The sequence below is a fragment of the Anopheles marshallii genome, chromosome 2 (genome assembly GCF_943734725.1).
Source record: "Anopheles marshallii chromosome 2, idAnoMarsDA_429_01, whole genome shotgun sequence".
In the NCBI taxonomy this organism is placed as follows: Eukaryota; Metazoa; Arthropoda; class Insecta; order Diptera; family Culicidae; genus Anopheles; species Anopheles marshallii.
Genome location: NC_071326.1, coordinates 35,538,332 through 35,553,581, shown reverse-complemented (window position 1 = coordinate 35,553,581; position 15,250 = coordinate 35,538,332). Strand labels below are relative to the sequence as shown.

General features: G+C 48.6%; 1 protein-coding gene across 1 annotated transcript; it reads right to left on the bottom strand.

Moving 5' to 3' along the window:
- Positions 1-246: 246 nt before the first annotated feature.
- Positions 247-15,099, bottom strand: LOC128708505 (DNA-dependent protein kinase catalytic subunit-like). The gene is made up of 3 exons (XM_053803483.1): positions 14,961-15,099; positions 12,142-14,896; positions 247-9,895 (listed from the first exon to the last, which is right to left on the bottom strand). Exons 1-3 carry the CDS (start codon positions 15,097-15,099, stop codon positions 247-249), a joined length of 12,543 nt encoding a protein of 4,180 aa, XP_053659458.1.
- Between the last annotated feature and the right edge of the window lie 151 nt (positions 15,100-15,250).

Genomic DNA, 15,250 nt, shown 5'->3' with positions numbered 1-15,250 from the left:
CATTTATTTCTACAAAAAGTTTTACTGCATCAATTCTTTAAAATATAAACTATGAATGAATATAACAGTGTGGCCAATTAATAACCAACGCTATCGAATCAAAATTTATTGATGAGAAAGCAATGAATAAAATGTTTGCAGAAAAGATAAAGCTTTTTACATAGTAGAATTTGTGGAGAAAATCTTAACAAACCGCAATAATCGCAGCAGACACGTAGCAACTATTTCATACATGTCCTTGTTCATCTAGAACCAAGGATACCACCCGTTGTACGTAATGCCAAGCAGCTTACCATCAACGGCCATTTCTAGCAGCATCTCGGTTTGCAACTCCGTCGAAAGAACCTTTGCCCGACCCGCCTTTTCACTGCTCACGGAAGCTGATGCTTCGACCAGCGACAGATATCCCACCAAAAAATCCCCGTGTTGAGCAACGACACCGTAACGCAACTCATCCATCAACAGTTGCTTCGGATTGGCACCGTTTAGCTTGCGCAGGACCGTGTTTACACGCACCTCCGGATTCCATTCTCTGTCGCTCTGCCGGGACGATCGTTCGTTGCCGGCACTGTCAACCATTCGTTGGCGGGCTGCCTTTAACCAGTCGACCGTCGGTTCACGGATAAACACCTCCAAACAGGCACGGAGCAGCATGCGAGAGCTGCGCAAACATTGCAGTGTGTGCAGATGGCACTTCTGTAAAATGCCGGCCAGCTGCATCGGCTCCATTACTCCAACAAACTGTGGCGTAAGCCGGAACGGTATCAGTTCCGGTATGAGAAGGTCACGTGTACCGGCGCCGAACGCTATACCGAAATCCACACCCACCAGCATGCCGGTCGCTCGTTCCAGCACAATATTGCTCAAATGCCGGTCGCCTATCCCCAGCACCCAACAGGTAACGTTCATCGTGGCCAAACTTTTCGCAAAGTTCATGCGCAACCGGTAGAAGGATTCGGGCGAGGTGGCCATATCGTACAGCGCACGTTTGAGTGTGCACGAGCGAATAGTTTGCGCCAGCTCGATAAACTTCGATTGCAGCTGCTCGGGCAAACCGTATGCCGCTGCCATTGCGTACAATGATGCCGAATTCCTGGCGGCAGTGTTAAGCGAATCGTCTGCCGAAGGGTCCAGCTTCGCTACGCTCATCAGAAAGCGTTTGTACTCGTTATGCACGTGTTCCTGTCCCCGGTTGCCAGGGTTGTACCGGGGTGCAGCCTGTTTGGCAATTTCGCCTAATGCAATCGTACCTTCCAGCCAACTGAGCAAACCAAAATCGGGCCGTATCGGCACAACTTCGTACGTGCGGAGCAGTAACTGGTGGGCTCGGCAGTGCCGGTCCCATCGCAAGCGGTGCGTTATCTCACGCTGCAGCTGCTGTATGCGCTGATCCTGCCGGAGATCTTCGCCAAACTTGGCCAAGAACCGATACTGCCGCCCATTGCTACTGCGGAACGTTATCAGTATCGGCAGCCGAAGCGTTCCGAACACTAGTACATCCGGCAAAACTTTCAAAATCGTCGCGTGCTGGGACGGGTTCGGTGTAGCACGATCTACCGCTCCGTACTGACCCGGTACCTCGACAGACGGTTCTCCACGCTGGCCTCCTATATCGCTGCAATGATAGTCTGCTAGCCAGGGTGAAAGATCTTTCAGTTCCATGTGCTTAGTCTTACTGCGGGGTATATTCGATTGTATGGCACTTTCCAGTTCCTGTAGCTTCTGCAAGATCTGATCACGCTCGTTCACTGGATGGTAATGCTGCAGGGCGCGAAAACTCTCTATTAGTGGGAATGCATCCCGGTAAGCTTGTCCGTGGCGCCACAGATCGTTAGCGTTTGCTGGGAACACATGCGGAACGGTACTGTCGATGAACGTACGGTAGGCAGCTGGGTCGGTGAAGCCGTTCAGATGTCTTTTCAATTCCACCATCATGCTGTGGAGCCGTGTTTCCGGCATAACTACACGGTACAGTTCATCTACGAAGCGATCCAACACGGGAAAATTCAAGGCATTGCGCAACTTCGTTACAATAGGACGCACCGGTCCTTCGGTGTCGCTCAGTATTAGACGAGCTGGGTAATACAGCGCCATTGGGTAGTCTTGAACAAGTCGCATAAAAAGTTCATCCAGAAAATGGTCCTCTACGGGTGCTCGGTTGGAGCATCCAGGTCCGTCCGACGCAATCCTCATGTACGACAACAGCTGGGGAATCCACTGGATATAGTTGCATGACGGTACCGCACCCGAGTGTTCCTGGAATTCTTTGCACAGCGTGTTGTTTTGAAGATTTCGTAACTGTAACAACACCGGAAACAGATGTCTAGCCTCTCGGGAACCGTATTTAATGGCGGGCAACAGGGACGTCACTAAAAGTCGCTCAATTGGCAGTTCCTCAGATTCGTCCCGTTCCGGGTTAAGCTCTTCGTAACAGTACCGAGCCAAACGAAGGTGAGCTTCGGCGAGCTCCAATAAAGTAGCATCGTTGCTGTTCCTTTGCATGGAATCACGTACATCAGGTACCAATACATCAATACCCTGCTGCAAACAATGGATCGAAAACCGACATAATCTTTCGCTTAACGTTACACGCTCACTGGCTATCGCATCATCCGGTAGTTTCATTACAATTTGAATAACGTTCTGTATGACCGATGCATGATCCGGTGTAAAGTCATCGTCAGAATTTTTGTTCACCGTCCGAATTGCGTCGGCAAGGCGGAAAAGTTCTGTCCATGCGGTTCGACGCACCCGCTTCATATCGGTGTCATTTTCGACGGATGCTAGCTGTTTATGAACTTTCATCAAGTGTCTAAACTCACGCAACAGAGGTTGTATCAGTGTGGAATTTGTTACCACCTGCAGTGTTGAATCGTGCCGTATATGGGCGATTTTTCTGCGTAGTGATTGTTCCACTCCCGGCTTTCTTAAGCCCACGGATGATTCAGCGGCTCGCAGGCTTGAAATAAATTTAAATGCATACTTTGTGTTGTTCTGCTCGAATGCCACGTCCACCAGTTGTAGCTCCAGCTCGTACAGCAACCTGTACAGTTTAGACACGTTACCTGCTATATTCTCCTGCCCGGAGCATTTCGCTTCGAGCTTGCGTAATAAGAATTTACGGTACGCTACTATAGTGTCCCAGGTAACGAGCGAATCCGTCAGTGCAGGATGTGCTTTGTTCCATGAGATAGTTAGCCCGTCGAGAGCTTGTTCCAATTTATCGGTCGAATGCTCCAACAACTCACTGTATGCTACCAGCTCAATGACTTTGCGCACGCCAAGCAAACAATCGGTGCGCACTAGCGCCGGCAGCACGCCAGCACAGTACCATTCGTCGAGGAATTGGCGCTGCGTCCGTTCGCCGAACATGCGGGCCCGGACCATTTCTTGGCCGGAGATGTACAGCGCCGTCAGCTGCTCGCCGAACTGCTGTCGCATATGTTTGGCACGATCGGGGATGTGCAACCATTGTTGCAGCATTTGGTAAAACTCACGCGCAGCTGCATTGCCGGCCAATACACGTGCCACATTACCATGCACGTAATTCGGCATTAGATTTTCCAAATTCCACTCGTCACTCCACAGCTCCTCGTGATTCGCTACCTGATTATCAATCTGTTCCAGCAGCCAGTCCCACTGTCCGAGCTGTAGCAGGCAGTTAAAGGTGGACTTGTAGCAAAAGTTGCGTTCCTCAACGCGAGCCTCGCTTACACGCATTAGCAGCTCACAGTACGCACGGTATGCTGCGCTGTATCGTCCAAGCGCTTCCAGTTCGATTGCACCCCGCAGCTGCGGATCAGTGTCGAGCTTTTCGGCGAATATGCCCACCATTACGCTGTGCTCGTGCATCGCGTGATACAAGTTCGATAACTGCAGCCAGTGTTCTGCCTCCGAGGTGGCGATGCACCCAACGGTACGTACCGGTTCGCCGTCAAAGTCATCACCGTCCGCTAGCTTTGCCTCCAGATAGAGTGCGCCCATCGTGAGCATGTTGGATGAACCTGCCACAGAGGCAACGGTACGGGGAGAAAGCGTAAATTTTCCCGACGCCTTGCCCAGTGTCAATTCGATCAAGCCACCGAAGAGATTGGGATCGCTGGTTTTGGTCGAGTCTAGAATGCGATGTAAAGATCTGTCTAGCTGGGCTACGAAACGATCCCACTCTTCGCCAACCATTTGCGTCCGGTGTCCTGCAGCATCTCCCGACACCAGACATTCGACCAGACCGTTAAAAATGGCCACAAAAATGTGCCTAGCGCAAGCCGTATCTCGACGACAGAGTGCCTGCAGCGGTAATAGAAACGCAAGCAGATTGATCTGCAGATCGGGATAATCGGCAAGACGGTAGCGTCGGTACAGCGTCACCTGGGATGTAGCCTCACGGCGACGTTCCGTCTGTTGCCGCTGGTTGGAGTAATGGCGTCTAACGGCCCAGGCTGTATGCTGTTGTCGATTCGCTTCACTGTCCCTGAGAATGCGTTTTCGTAGACGTTCGAATGAGCGCTCCTGTTGCGTCGCTTCCGGCACATGACCCGTTCGCTGCGATCGACGGTCCAGCTGTATTGAGCTGGACTCCAGCATGAGGGAATGTTGCGTTGGCATGGCAAATGTTTCTTGCCCTTTAATAAACCTGGTCGGATCCTGTGTTGGTTCGAAATACGCATTGCCATCACTGCGTGCCGTACGGTCCGTGCCGGAAAATTGGGTCGCTCTTATTAGTTGCTCCATCTGTGAACCTTTGCTCGTAATGAAGGATTGTAGCTGCCGCTGTTGAGAGGTTTCCGCAAACATTGGCGTTAGCAGCGACATTGTGTGACGCTGTCGAGCTCCCGTTTCAATGGTGTACTCGTTAAACTTAACGTCTGCATTCAGATACTCGTGCAGAAACAAACGATCCTTAGACTCCCGGCAACGGATTGCTGGATCGAGGAGCAGTGCCACTGCACTGCCCAAAAACTCCGTTTCTACGGCTGGATCGTACAGTTCCGCCAAAAGAAACAAGAAGCGTTCCTTTACATCACTCGGCAGCTTCCCACTGTCGGTAAGGTATTCGAGAATTCTTGCCCGAATGGAAGCGTCGCTGGTATCGGTGTCTTGTATTCTGCATAAGCCTTGTATCAGGCATCTCCAAACCGTGTGTTGACATTCCTCCGAAAGCTCGGCGAAGTTACGTTCATGGATGTAGATTAGAACTTCGAAAGCCACCGCCCGACACTCGGTGCGTGTGCTTGGTTCCGATGTAACACGTCCAACTGGGTCGATCAGCTGTTGTACATGCTCACGCTCACGTATCAGTGGAAGCGCACGATTGAGTAAATGCAATGTGGGCAGCTGCAACTCATTATCGCGCAACAGCAGCATCAACTCCATCGACGATAGCTCCCGGAAGAGATCCTCGTTAAACTTCTCCAGCCGTCCGCCTAGCAACAGTTCCAGATACATGCGTTTCTCCGGAACAGCAGCCGCAGGAAAGCGATGGCTTAAAATGGACAGAAACGGATCGGCAATCGACGGAAAGCCTTTGGCTATTTCGTATAAAATTTCGGCAAATTTGCGATCGTATTCACGCTGGATGCAGGAAAGCTTGGTAATGCACTCGGTATGGAACTGTTCATCTGCACTGACGTCTTCATCTTCCGGCAGACCATCGGGATAGAGTCGTGCCAGACTGTGACCTAACAGTAAGGCGGCAGATTTATAGCTGGTGCTGTCGGGCAAATCTAGACACTGTACAATCGCACCCAGATATTCTCGCTTTGTACTCTCCATCCAGGGCACTAACGTGCCTCGTCCCTTGGTGAGCACTATTGTGCTCATTTGCAGACCCGCGATCAGTTGGAGCTGTGAGCGTTCCTCCGATTGCAAACGTTGCCTACTGGTTACCATTTCAAAAAGAAGCTCCTCCGGAACAACCAGAGCACTATGCCACTGTGATATTAGCTCCTGAATCAGTTCCAGATTCAGTCGTAACACTTTCGGTGTTGTGTTTCTTGCACCTTGCTGCGCACAACCGTGATTCATAAGAAATCGAAGAAGTACACTCGCTAGGGCAGCAGATTCTGCGACAGGAGCCCCTTCTCTTCTAGTTGCGCTAGATACAATCGTAGCATTCCATTCCAGTGCCAGCGCAATCAAGTCCGTTACGAGCGGGCCCAAACCGCGAATCTTACACGCATCGACGGTGAGCTGCATCAATGGGCACAGCAACAACGATGCGTGTGGCTGCAGCTCTTTACGACAATTATCGATCACCTTCGCTAGCAACAGTCGTACGTTCTTCGGCTGCGTCGGATCGTTTAGCGAGCCAACGAGAAAGCGCACTACCGTTTGCAGCTCCACCTTGGTTGCAGCCATGTGGCGAATGCATCCGCAAACCGTGGCCATTATCTCGTGCTCGTTGATTTTCGTTCGTTCGAGTGAAACGTCTGACAGTGTTCCCTTTTGTCGCTTGGCCAGCTCAGCAGCATCCCTTTCCGCTATCTCGCGAGCAGACAGCACAACGGAATGGTTCATATCGAAGCGAAACACCTGTTGACTCAGCGATGATTCTCTCACTACCGACAGGCCGGGTTCCTTGGCGCTCGGTAGTTGGGACGCTGAATATCCGCCCTCATTTCTTATTGCAACACGCTTTGTGATTGTACGGACGGTTTGTTCCTGTTCCTGGCCTCCTTCCAGGTACAGTTCGTCATTGCTGCAGTCGACCAAATGGCGCCATAGATAGTCACCTTTTTCACGACTCTCCAGAAACAAGAGCGCTGAGTACATGCGAGGGTTGTCGTTCGTGTTGGAGATCAGTGCAACCAATGCCCGATAAGCGGCACACTGGTACTTGCGGAACAGCTCCACTGCGGAACGATCATTCGAAGGACACGCGACCCGTCGGACGCCATGTGCTCGTTTGCTGAAGTCGGCCACCAAACGTTTTCCTCGCACTGGTGCTTCGCCATCCTTTGCCGGACCAAAAAGCTCTGTAGCTACGGGGCAATGTTCGCCTGCCAGGATATGCTTGGGAAGCAGTGCAGCATAATGCTCCAACAATCGAAAGCCAGCAGCTAAATCGATGAGCGTATGCTCTAATTCCCAACCGGAACGTCCATACATGTCCACCGTGGTAAAGTTGGATATGGAGCGAATGGTGCGTTTGTAAAACTCCACAATCGAATCGTACCGACAGTGCCACAGTGCGGTACACAGATATCGTCGTAGTATCGTTTCGCGAACGGTCGGTGCATAATCATGGTTTGCAAATAAATGCCATATGTCGTGTAACCGCTCACACTGCATCTCGTACGGTTGGTCGGCAAAGTATCGCTCGATGGCTTGGCGAATTTGCGTTTCGGCAATGTGTCCCTCATCGTCTGGAGCCGTGATTTGTATGACCACCTTCAGAAGCAGTGGTGAACGGGAAACGATCATCGCATCAAGCAAACGTTCGAGACAGTTTAGAAATCCAACCCGTTTTGGGCTGTTTGGTGGAAATTCTGTCGAACGAAGCGGAAAGTGTGCTGTCTGCAACTTTTCGAGTGCATTCTCAAAACTGTCCCAGTGTGACTCGGTTTCAGTTGTTCCACCACCCGGTCCGAGTACGGTTGGTAGCAGAACGATAGCTCTCGCTTTCAATTCTATGGACACCTCCGATCGGGCACTTCCGATAAGCTCAATTAACCACTCCTCGTACATTAGTCCCACTTTCTGGCGAATTTCATGCAAGGGGAAAGGACAAATCATCGCCACGTTGGTCATCAATTCTATCATCTGTAGATCAGAGGCTCCGAAAACGTTTGGCTGCAGGCGCGAACTTGCAAAGAGCTGTGACCAACTGTTAAGTATGATCTCTAATAGATTTTCCAACCGATCCTTGTGCGCAGCTTGCTTCCGATAGCTATAGTCCATCAGATCGCACATAATTCGAACTACGTACGGGAAGCTATCCGTATCGAGAGATCGAAGGAGCTGGCGCAAGCTTTCAGAGGGTTTCATCAGAAACAGTTCATACACAGCCGAACCAAAGCAAACGAGAAAGTGTTCCCCGTGGCGTATGTTTGGGTGTAGCATGTCCGTACCCAAGCAGCACGTAATGGTTGCAGACACTACGGCATTCGTATCGCTGTGCTCGATGAACTCGGACATGCTAAAGATAGCCTCTAAAACGATCGTACCGAAGCGGGCTGCAGATGGACTGAGTACCAAACACACACGCTCCTGCCCGATGGCATCGTAACAATCGATCAGTAGTTTACGGGCGGTCTGTTGAATGCGCTCTATGATTGCATTTGTCTCGTGCGCATCCTCGTAGCGCCTTCGCAGATGTTTCGCCATAAACAGCAACCCTTTTGCACACCTTTGATCTGTTACGCGAATTGTTCTTAGGGTTAGAAGCGATTTCATTCGACCTCCAAGATCCTGCATCACCGTGACGAGCTTTTCTAACAGGGCCCGCACAATATGCTGCCCGGTGGGATGCTTGTAACGCTCCATAATACGCAATATTAATGCTTCCAGTTGAACCGAGACGTGCCGATCGTTTTCCAGCTCATGATGCGTCGAAACATTGCAATTTATCCCGAGCTGGTGCGGTTTAAATAGAAGCGCCAGTAGAAAATTGATCGTTGCTTGATCCTGCCACAGTTCCAAGATTTCTGCAGCAATATCTTGCTCCACAGGGCCGGGTGGGTGTGGAAGCAGCAAAACAAACAGATCGACGATTTTCACAACGACGGCCGACTTCAGTGCATCGAACCGAACAATCTTATCCGCGTTCATGCGCTGATCGCTTGTGGTCAAATCAATCTCGCCCGATTGTTGCCTATTGACGCGCGACAGTAGTTCGTGCACCGAAAAATCAACCACAGATCGGAGGAAATATTGTACGGCGGGCAAAATACGACATATCAGCGCTTGTAATAGCTCTGCCGCGACTAGTTTCTCTCTCCGCAACCAACAGTACATGTCGAGCGTTGCAAGAAGATACTCCAGCCAAAGATATATGTTGACTGCGAACGAGTTCGTTTGTTCCTCCGTCAAACTTTTCAGTGTAGGAGCCTGATGGATACCCTGCACAGCATCAGCGTGGAGGCAGATCGAAATGATTTCGTCGGGAGTGAAATGTTTGCCCAGAAAATGTTCTGCGCTCGTTGTTTGAGGCACTACTTTAGCGAGCCGGTCGAACAGCTGCATACATTTACCCCGGTAAAGTCGCTGACGTGCTGCACACTGACGGAACAACCAACACACGAGGTGTTTCATCTCACCTCCACCAATAGCCGGCGGTACAATCTGGTGAACTTTCGGCCGGCAGGATTCATTACGTTCGGAATTGAATAAAGCGTACCGATGCGCAATCAATTTTCCAAGATGATGCAATACGAGCAAAAACTGTTCCGCAATGGCGTCGCTAGCTTGTGGCGTACCGAATCCACACTGCTCCTCCGTCACAATAAGTCCAATCGCGTACGAATGCATGAGCTCAAAACCGTACAGTACGATATGATAATCCTCTTGCAAAAGGATCCAGAACAGATTGTTAAACGCCAGTGCAGAACCATACCGATGCGCAGCATTCGACTCTAATGCGTGCGTGTTAAGCTGATCCAACAGTTTGCCCTTGGTCTTATGGCGATCGATTACCGAGTCCGTGTTTCTACATTGACGGTTGGTCCACTGCAGAAACTCTCGCAAACATCGGATGGAAAGGTCCCGAATGGCGCTGTGCTGTACGTTGAAGGTTGCGGCCATCAGGCAGTCAAGCAGTGTTCGCGTTCCTTGCTGGTTGAGTTTAGATGGCTGCGTTACGAAGTGGATGATTTGAAAAAGTAATGGTTCGAACATCTGACACACCGCCAGATCGGTATCGCAGCTCAGTTGTAGTAGATGTTGGCATATTTGTGTCCTGCAAGTATTGATCAAACAAAATAAAAACAAACTTTTAACATTTGCTTGCTGTAATCGAAAATTTCTTGTTATTTTTTACACAAAAAGCAAGAAAAAAAAACTCCTAAAGAGAATAAAAAATAGTCATAATTCAACCGCAACCAGTATCGCAGTATTCTCACGACGAACGGCATATCAACTAGATACTTATCAAGAAATGATATCTACCTGGCGCTCCATACAAGAGTTCCAGTGAAAGACTAAGACTCTGCATCTTAAGTCATCTAGGTCAGGCATTTGCCAATTCGGGTGTGCTAGGTGTGTGGATATGTACATTTCCTTCCTAGCCGATGTACTCATTATTACGATAGCGTGGGGGGAAGGGGAGGTGGGGGGAGGGTCTGAAAGCAGGTAGGAAAGGAAATCAGTAGGCTGTGGTTGCAGCACATCAATGACTTTAACTTTGACAATTACAGCTACACTTCACAGACACTTACGAGGAAGGTAATAAGAGCATTTCGTATACGCTAAACTATTTTTCCTATCGTTGCTAAGTGTTCCAGTATTTACCACATTTCTTTTTAACAAAAGCACTGGTAAGCGGGACACAACAAGCTGTTCGATATTCTACTTGCTGGCCATTGGGTGGAAGAAGTCAATTTGTTGAGTGTAACTATTGCATTAACGATGTTTCTTGCACAGTCATGAACAAAGTTACCTCGTATCGGCGGTGAGATAATTTCAGATACAGTCATAACAAAATAAATATCCTTCCTTACCGGCACAACAACCTCGAGAGATCTAAGGCCTGCCATTTTTGACTATCTTGGATTTAGTTTACCCGTAACAGGATAATCCGCCCTGCGTATTAAGGATTGGTCCCGATGGGATTTTGACCAGATCCTGCCGTGTGAAAACCGGCGCCGTTACCATATACACCACCGGTAAAAAATATAGAAACATATTTCTATTACATTCAGTAAATAAAATGTTTTTACTATTTGATATATAATAATTGGGAAATAGTCTAGAATACAGACATATTGAAGCACGAAAACTAAAACATTAAAAGGTACATTGATGTTGACGTACAATAAAAAACCACAGTTAGTGATTAATCTCGTCTTAGCAACCCATTAGGCCATTTAAGACGTATTAAATCAATAGTTACATACTAGCTATAGCGTGCGACTCAAATTTAATTCGATCCACTGCCTTCGATGACCATGAAACTGTTCCCGACAATATTTAGTAAACAGGAAATGTTCAACCATTGCTAATTATTATTGCTATGAAACTATTGGGAAAGTGTCTTCACCCGGAAGAATACTGACATCCACACAAAACGTTCATTATCGGCGTGATGTAAAAGTTTCGAATCACGCAACATAACAACGGAAAAAATACAACCAAAATCTAGCTCACACTTCCGGTAGTTGATTAGTTACGAATGTTTCCTAGTGCCCGCTAGTAGCAATGTCGTATTTACTCCATTGGCGACGGTTAGTACCCGTGCTAGTTATAATCTACCGCGCGCAAACAATCGTACTGCAGGATTTTTGGTGTGTGTTGCCATCCCATTATTGGTTGCGGAACGGCGATTTTAATCTTACCGCCAAACTGATTCGCATCGTGGGAGATAATACGGGTCACAATCCGTTTAACATCTTTCCAAACATCACCGAAATGGGACAATGTTTGGAACTGCATCTAGGGTTTCGGCGAAACATCCTCAATATAACAGTTGCCTGTCGTAACGCACACCCAAAGTCGACGACACCCGTTTCCGGTCCGAGTAGGCTCGGCATTATTTCGGCGATGGATCTACGTATCGATGGGAATGGTTACGTATCGCTCTTAAGCTGTTACCAAATCAGTCAAAAGGTAATACAATTTGGAGCACTCATAGCAACAACATCCACGAACGAGGTCGCACGATACCAGGCGGAACTGTACGAATTAAACAAAAGATCACATATATACCAGCACATTTCGTACATGCAGCCGTGTCAATGCGTTTTTCGGAACGAATTTTTGCTCCAAGTGAATGATGGAGCAGATAAAACGGTGGATAGCTTATTTGTACGTAAATTTTGGTTTTTGCTGTTGGGAAGTGTATTGTTAGTAATTGTGCTTGGGATAATAGTGAAGATAGTCAAGTCAAAATAAAAATGTTACGTAAATATTAACTGATATTATGGAATAGTTATATACTTTACCAAGAGAAAGTAACCCTACATGCACTATAATCAATTTCGCACTCACCATAAACTGTCCAGTTGATCCTGATAGTTGATGCCCAACAGATACAGCACGATTGTGTGCAGAAGTTCGCATGCAGCCAACTTTGTCGCACGGTCGCTACACTCAACGGCCAGCTGGCATACGCGACCAATAATTCCGTCCAACTTGATGCACGGGCGCGTTCCATTCGCGCACAGCAACCGCAACTCGAGCGAACGTCCACTGTCTGCATCCCATCGCGTCAGTGAACTCCGGTTCAACGTGTCCCATCCTTGGTCGCTTGCGATGTCTAGCTCATCCACCACCAACCAGCAGCATTCGTTCGGTTGCAGGTCGCCCAAAAAGTTCAGAATACGCATCTGAAACGTAACCAGTTCACTCGAGTCTACCGTTTGTTCGATTCGGTGCTGTTGCTTAATGCGTTCGATCTTTCCAGCAGCAACATTAGCCGTATGGTGACGCTTAAACTTGGCCAAACGCAAACTTTGGGCAGGTGGTTGTGTTGAGTCACGTGTGCGCAGGAATGGTTCCACCATTGGGAGAACTTGTCGGAGCAGTTGCTCCCGCAGTGTCGGCTTCATCGGTGGATAACGAAACCGTACCATACGCCGGAGAGAGTAGAGCGCTACACGAGCAATCGAAAGTAATCCATGGCCGATACGGAAAGCTGTTCGGAACACTTCCACCATAAGCGGTTGCTTTAGGGTTTCATCTTCAACAAAATCAAGCAACAAACGAACCGGTGCATTCAGTACGAACCGGAGACATGCTAGTTGAAGCTCTCCGACTGCGTGCAAAGCTCTCTGTACCGTTTGTTCAAGGTAATACAGCAGCACCAGCTGAATCGAACGAACGTCCGTGTCAACGGGTGTACCTTCCCGCTGATGAAAATACCCCATCGTCTCTGCCGTACCGAGCCCCATTTCGATCAGCTTTACGAATCCACTCACCAGCGGACGTTCTAGCGATGCTTTGACAAATTTTTCGAAGTACGGACGAATCCAATCGGTGAAGAGTTCCCGCACAGCGGTTGGCGTTTGCGAACCATGCAAAACATCCCGATACAGTTCTACGAGGTTGAGAAAGATATGATAATCCTTGGGTTTGATCGGTACGAGATCAATGTTGGGATCGCAGAAAAACAGTTCCCTTTGCTGTCCATCATCTTCCTGGAAGGTCCGTTTGCGGGTAGATAAATCAAGCTTCTCCACTATCACAAACAGCGTATTCATAAAGGCACGGTAGATCGCGCGTATTAGGGACGTATCTTGTGTACCGTGTGCTTTATCCAAAAGCCCCTGCCAAAGGGGAAGATAATTTTTGTACGTCACAAAATCTTGCTTCCAGTCGGTTTTTTGGGCAACAGCATGAGTACCGGTAGCTGGCGTAGGTACGGGCAGCGACGTGGCGAACGGCAATGAGTGCGTACAACTCCAAACAATTCCCTGGAGCAGTATACTGTCGAGTAGATGATCGCGAGTACTTCCACCTAGCTTTCCAATGTTTTGAAGCATGCATACGAGCGATTTTACAATAAGTTCATGATGCACCGTAGAAAGATGATAAAAATCACGAACCAAAGCAACGGTCATCGTTTGTATCGAGATGAGCTGTGTCGCTGTTAGTTGTTTAGCATGGGTAAGAATCTCCGATAGGGACTGAATGAAATCGGGTAAAAATTCAAGCATGTCTCCCACAGCTGAAACCGACCGTTCACATATACCCTCGATCCGCTGTAGTACGATGGTAAGCAACTCGTTTAGTGACACATTCGATCCGACCAACTGCTGGCACGGTCCCGCCATAATACCGAATCCACGAATGGCAATCCGTATCTCGAAGCGATCTGCATCGGGTGAGCTAAGCAACTTCCGATAGTACGCCACATACTGATTCAGGACATCCACCGTCGATGGACATTCACGACCGCTATCGGCCGTCAGTTCGGGCCTGGAAAGTACTCGTGCAATTTCTCCGTGAAAAGCGTACATTGCGCTAATACCAATTTGACTGTCATCCCGGTTCGTCGATTTGATCCATTTACCAGCGATCAGTTTCTGCCAGTGCACGTGATCCAGGTAAAGATGCAGCGTAAATAGCGGTGCATGATTTGCCAATACTAGTAACGCATTGCGGAAAACGTTTCGCTCTGCTCGGTTGTCATCCCAGATCGATAGTTTCTTTATCAATAGGTACAATCTTTGGCGTATCTCCCGATCGCTCTCCGACGGTGCAAAATTGACTAGAAAATAGTCCAATCCTCGAACTGCTCCCGCCAGCGAGACCAGGGAAGGATAATTTTCTTCCAGCAGTTGTTGCTCCGCCGCATTCATAAGTGTATCCCGCACTCTATCCGGTTCGGTCACACTCGCCGGAAAGTGCTTGGCCAACTGGCCCAACAGCTCGTAAAGGTTTTGCTGGAAACGGTTCGGCAACTTTCCTTGTGGGAAAACCAACAGAAGCTCCCAGGGCAGCTGGTCAAGCTTGTCATAGGTTTCGGTTTGCAGACATCCATACGCGATACTGTCCTGCAGCACGAGTGTTGCTAACTCGCGCGACCGAGCCGGTACCGAGGATGATTGTATGTAACGAAGCGCGATCGGCACAATGTTCGTCATCCGTTTGCCAAGCAGCGGTGAATGTTTCTCGATCAATTTACGAAATAATTCAAACGTATCATCAATTGCCTTGGCAAAGAGTTTCGCAGAGGGAAATGATTTTTCCAAAAACGCTATCAATCCGTCCGGTGCAGCAAACACACATTCTATATTAAAGTCTGAAAGTAAATTATGAATAGAAGTAAGGGAGGCCGTTATCTGAGTATTTTTCGTGACTCTTACCTGTTTCCGCAGTGCTTTCATCGACTTTATCAATGATCAGCTGTGTGATACGATGAACTATGCTGCGGGCATGAGGAGTCTGCTGCGTATCGAGGCATTTTTTCAGCTGCCGCAAGCACGTACTTAAATCCGATGCCATTGGTGCTGTAGTCGAAGAGATTATATTAGACCAGTTCAAAGTCCCAATGAAAACAACCACCGGCAACAAGAAAGGTATTAAAGCTTCGTACCGCTGGGAAATATTTCGAATCGAACCACTTTTTTTCAACTGCTTCACATAAACGTGATGG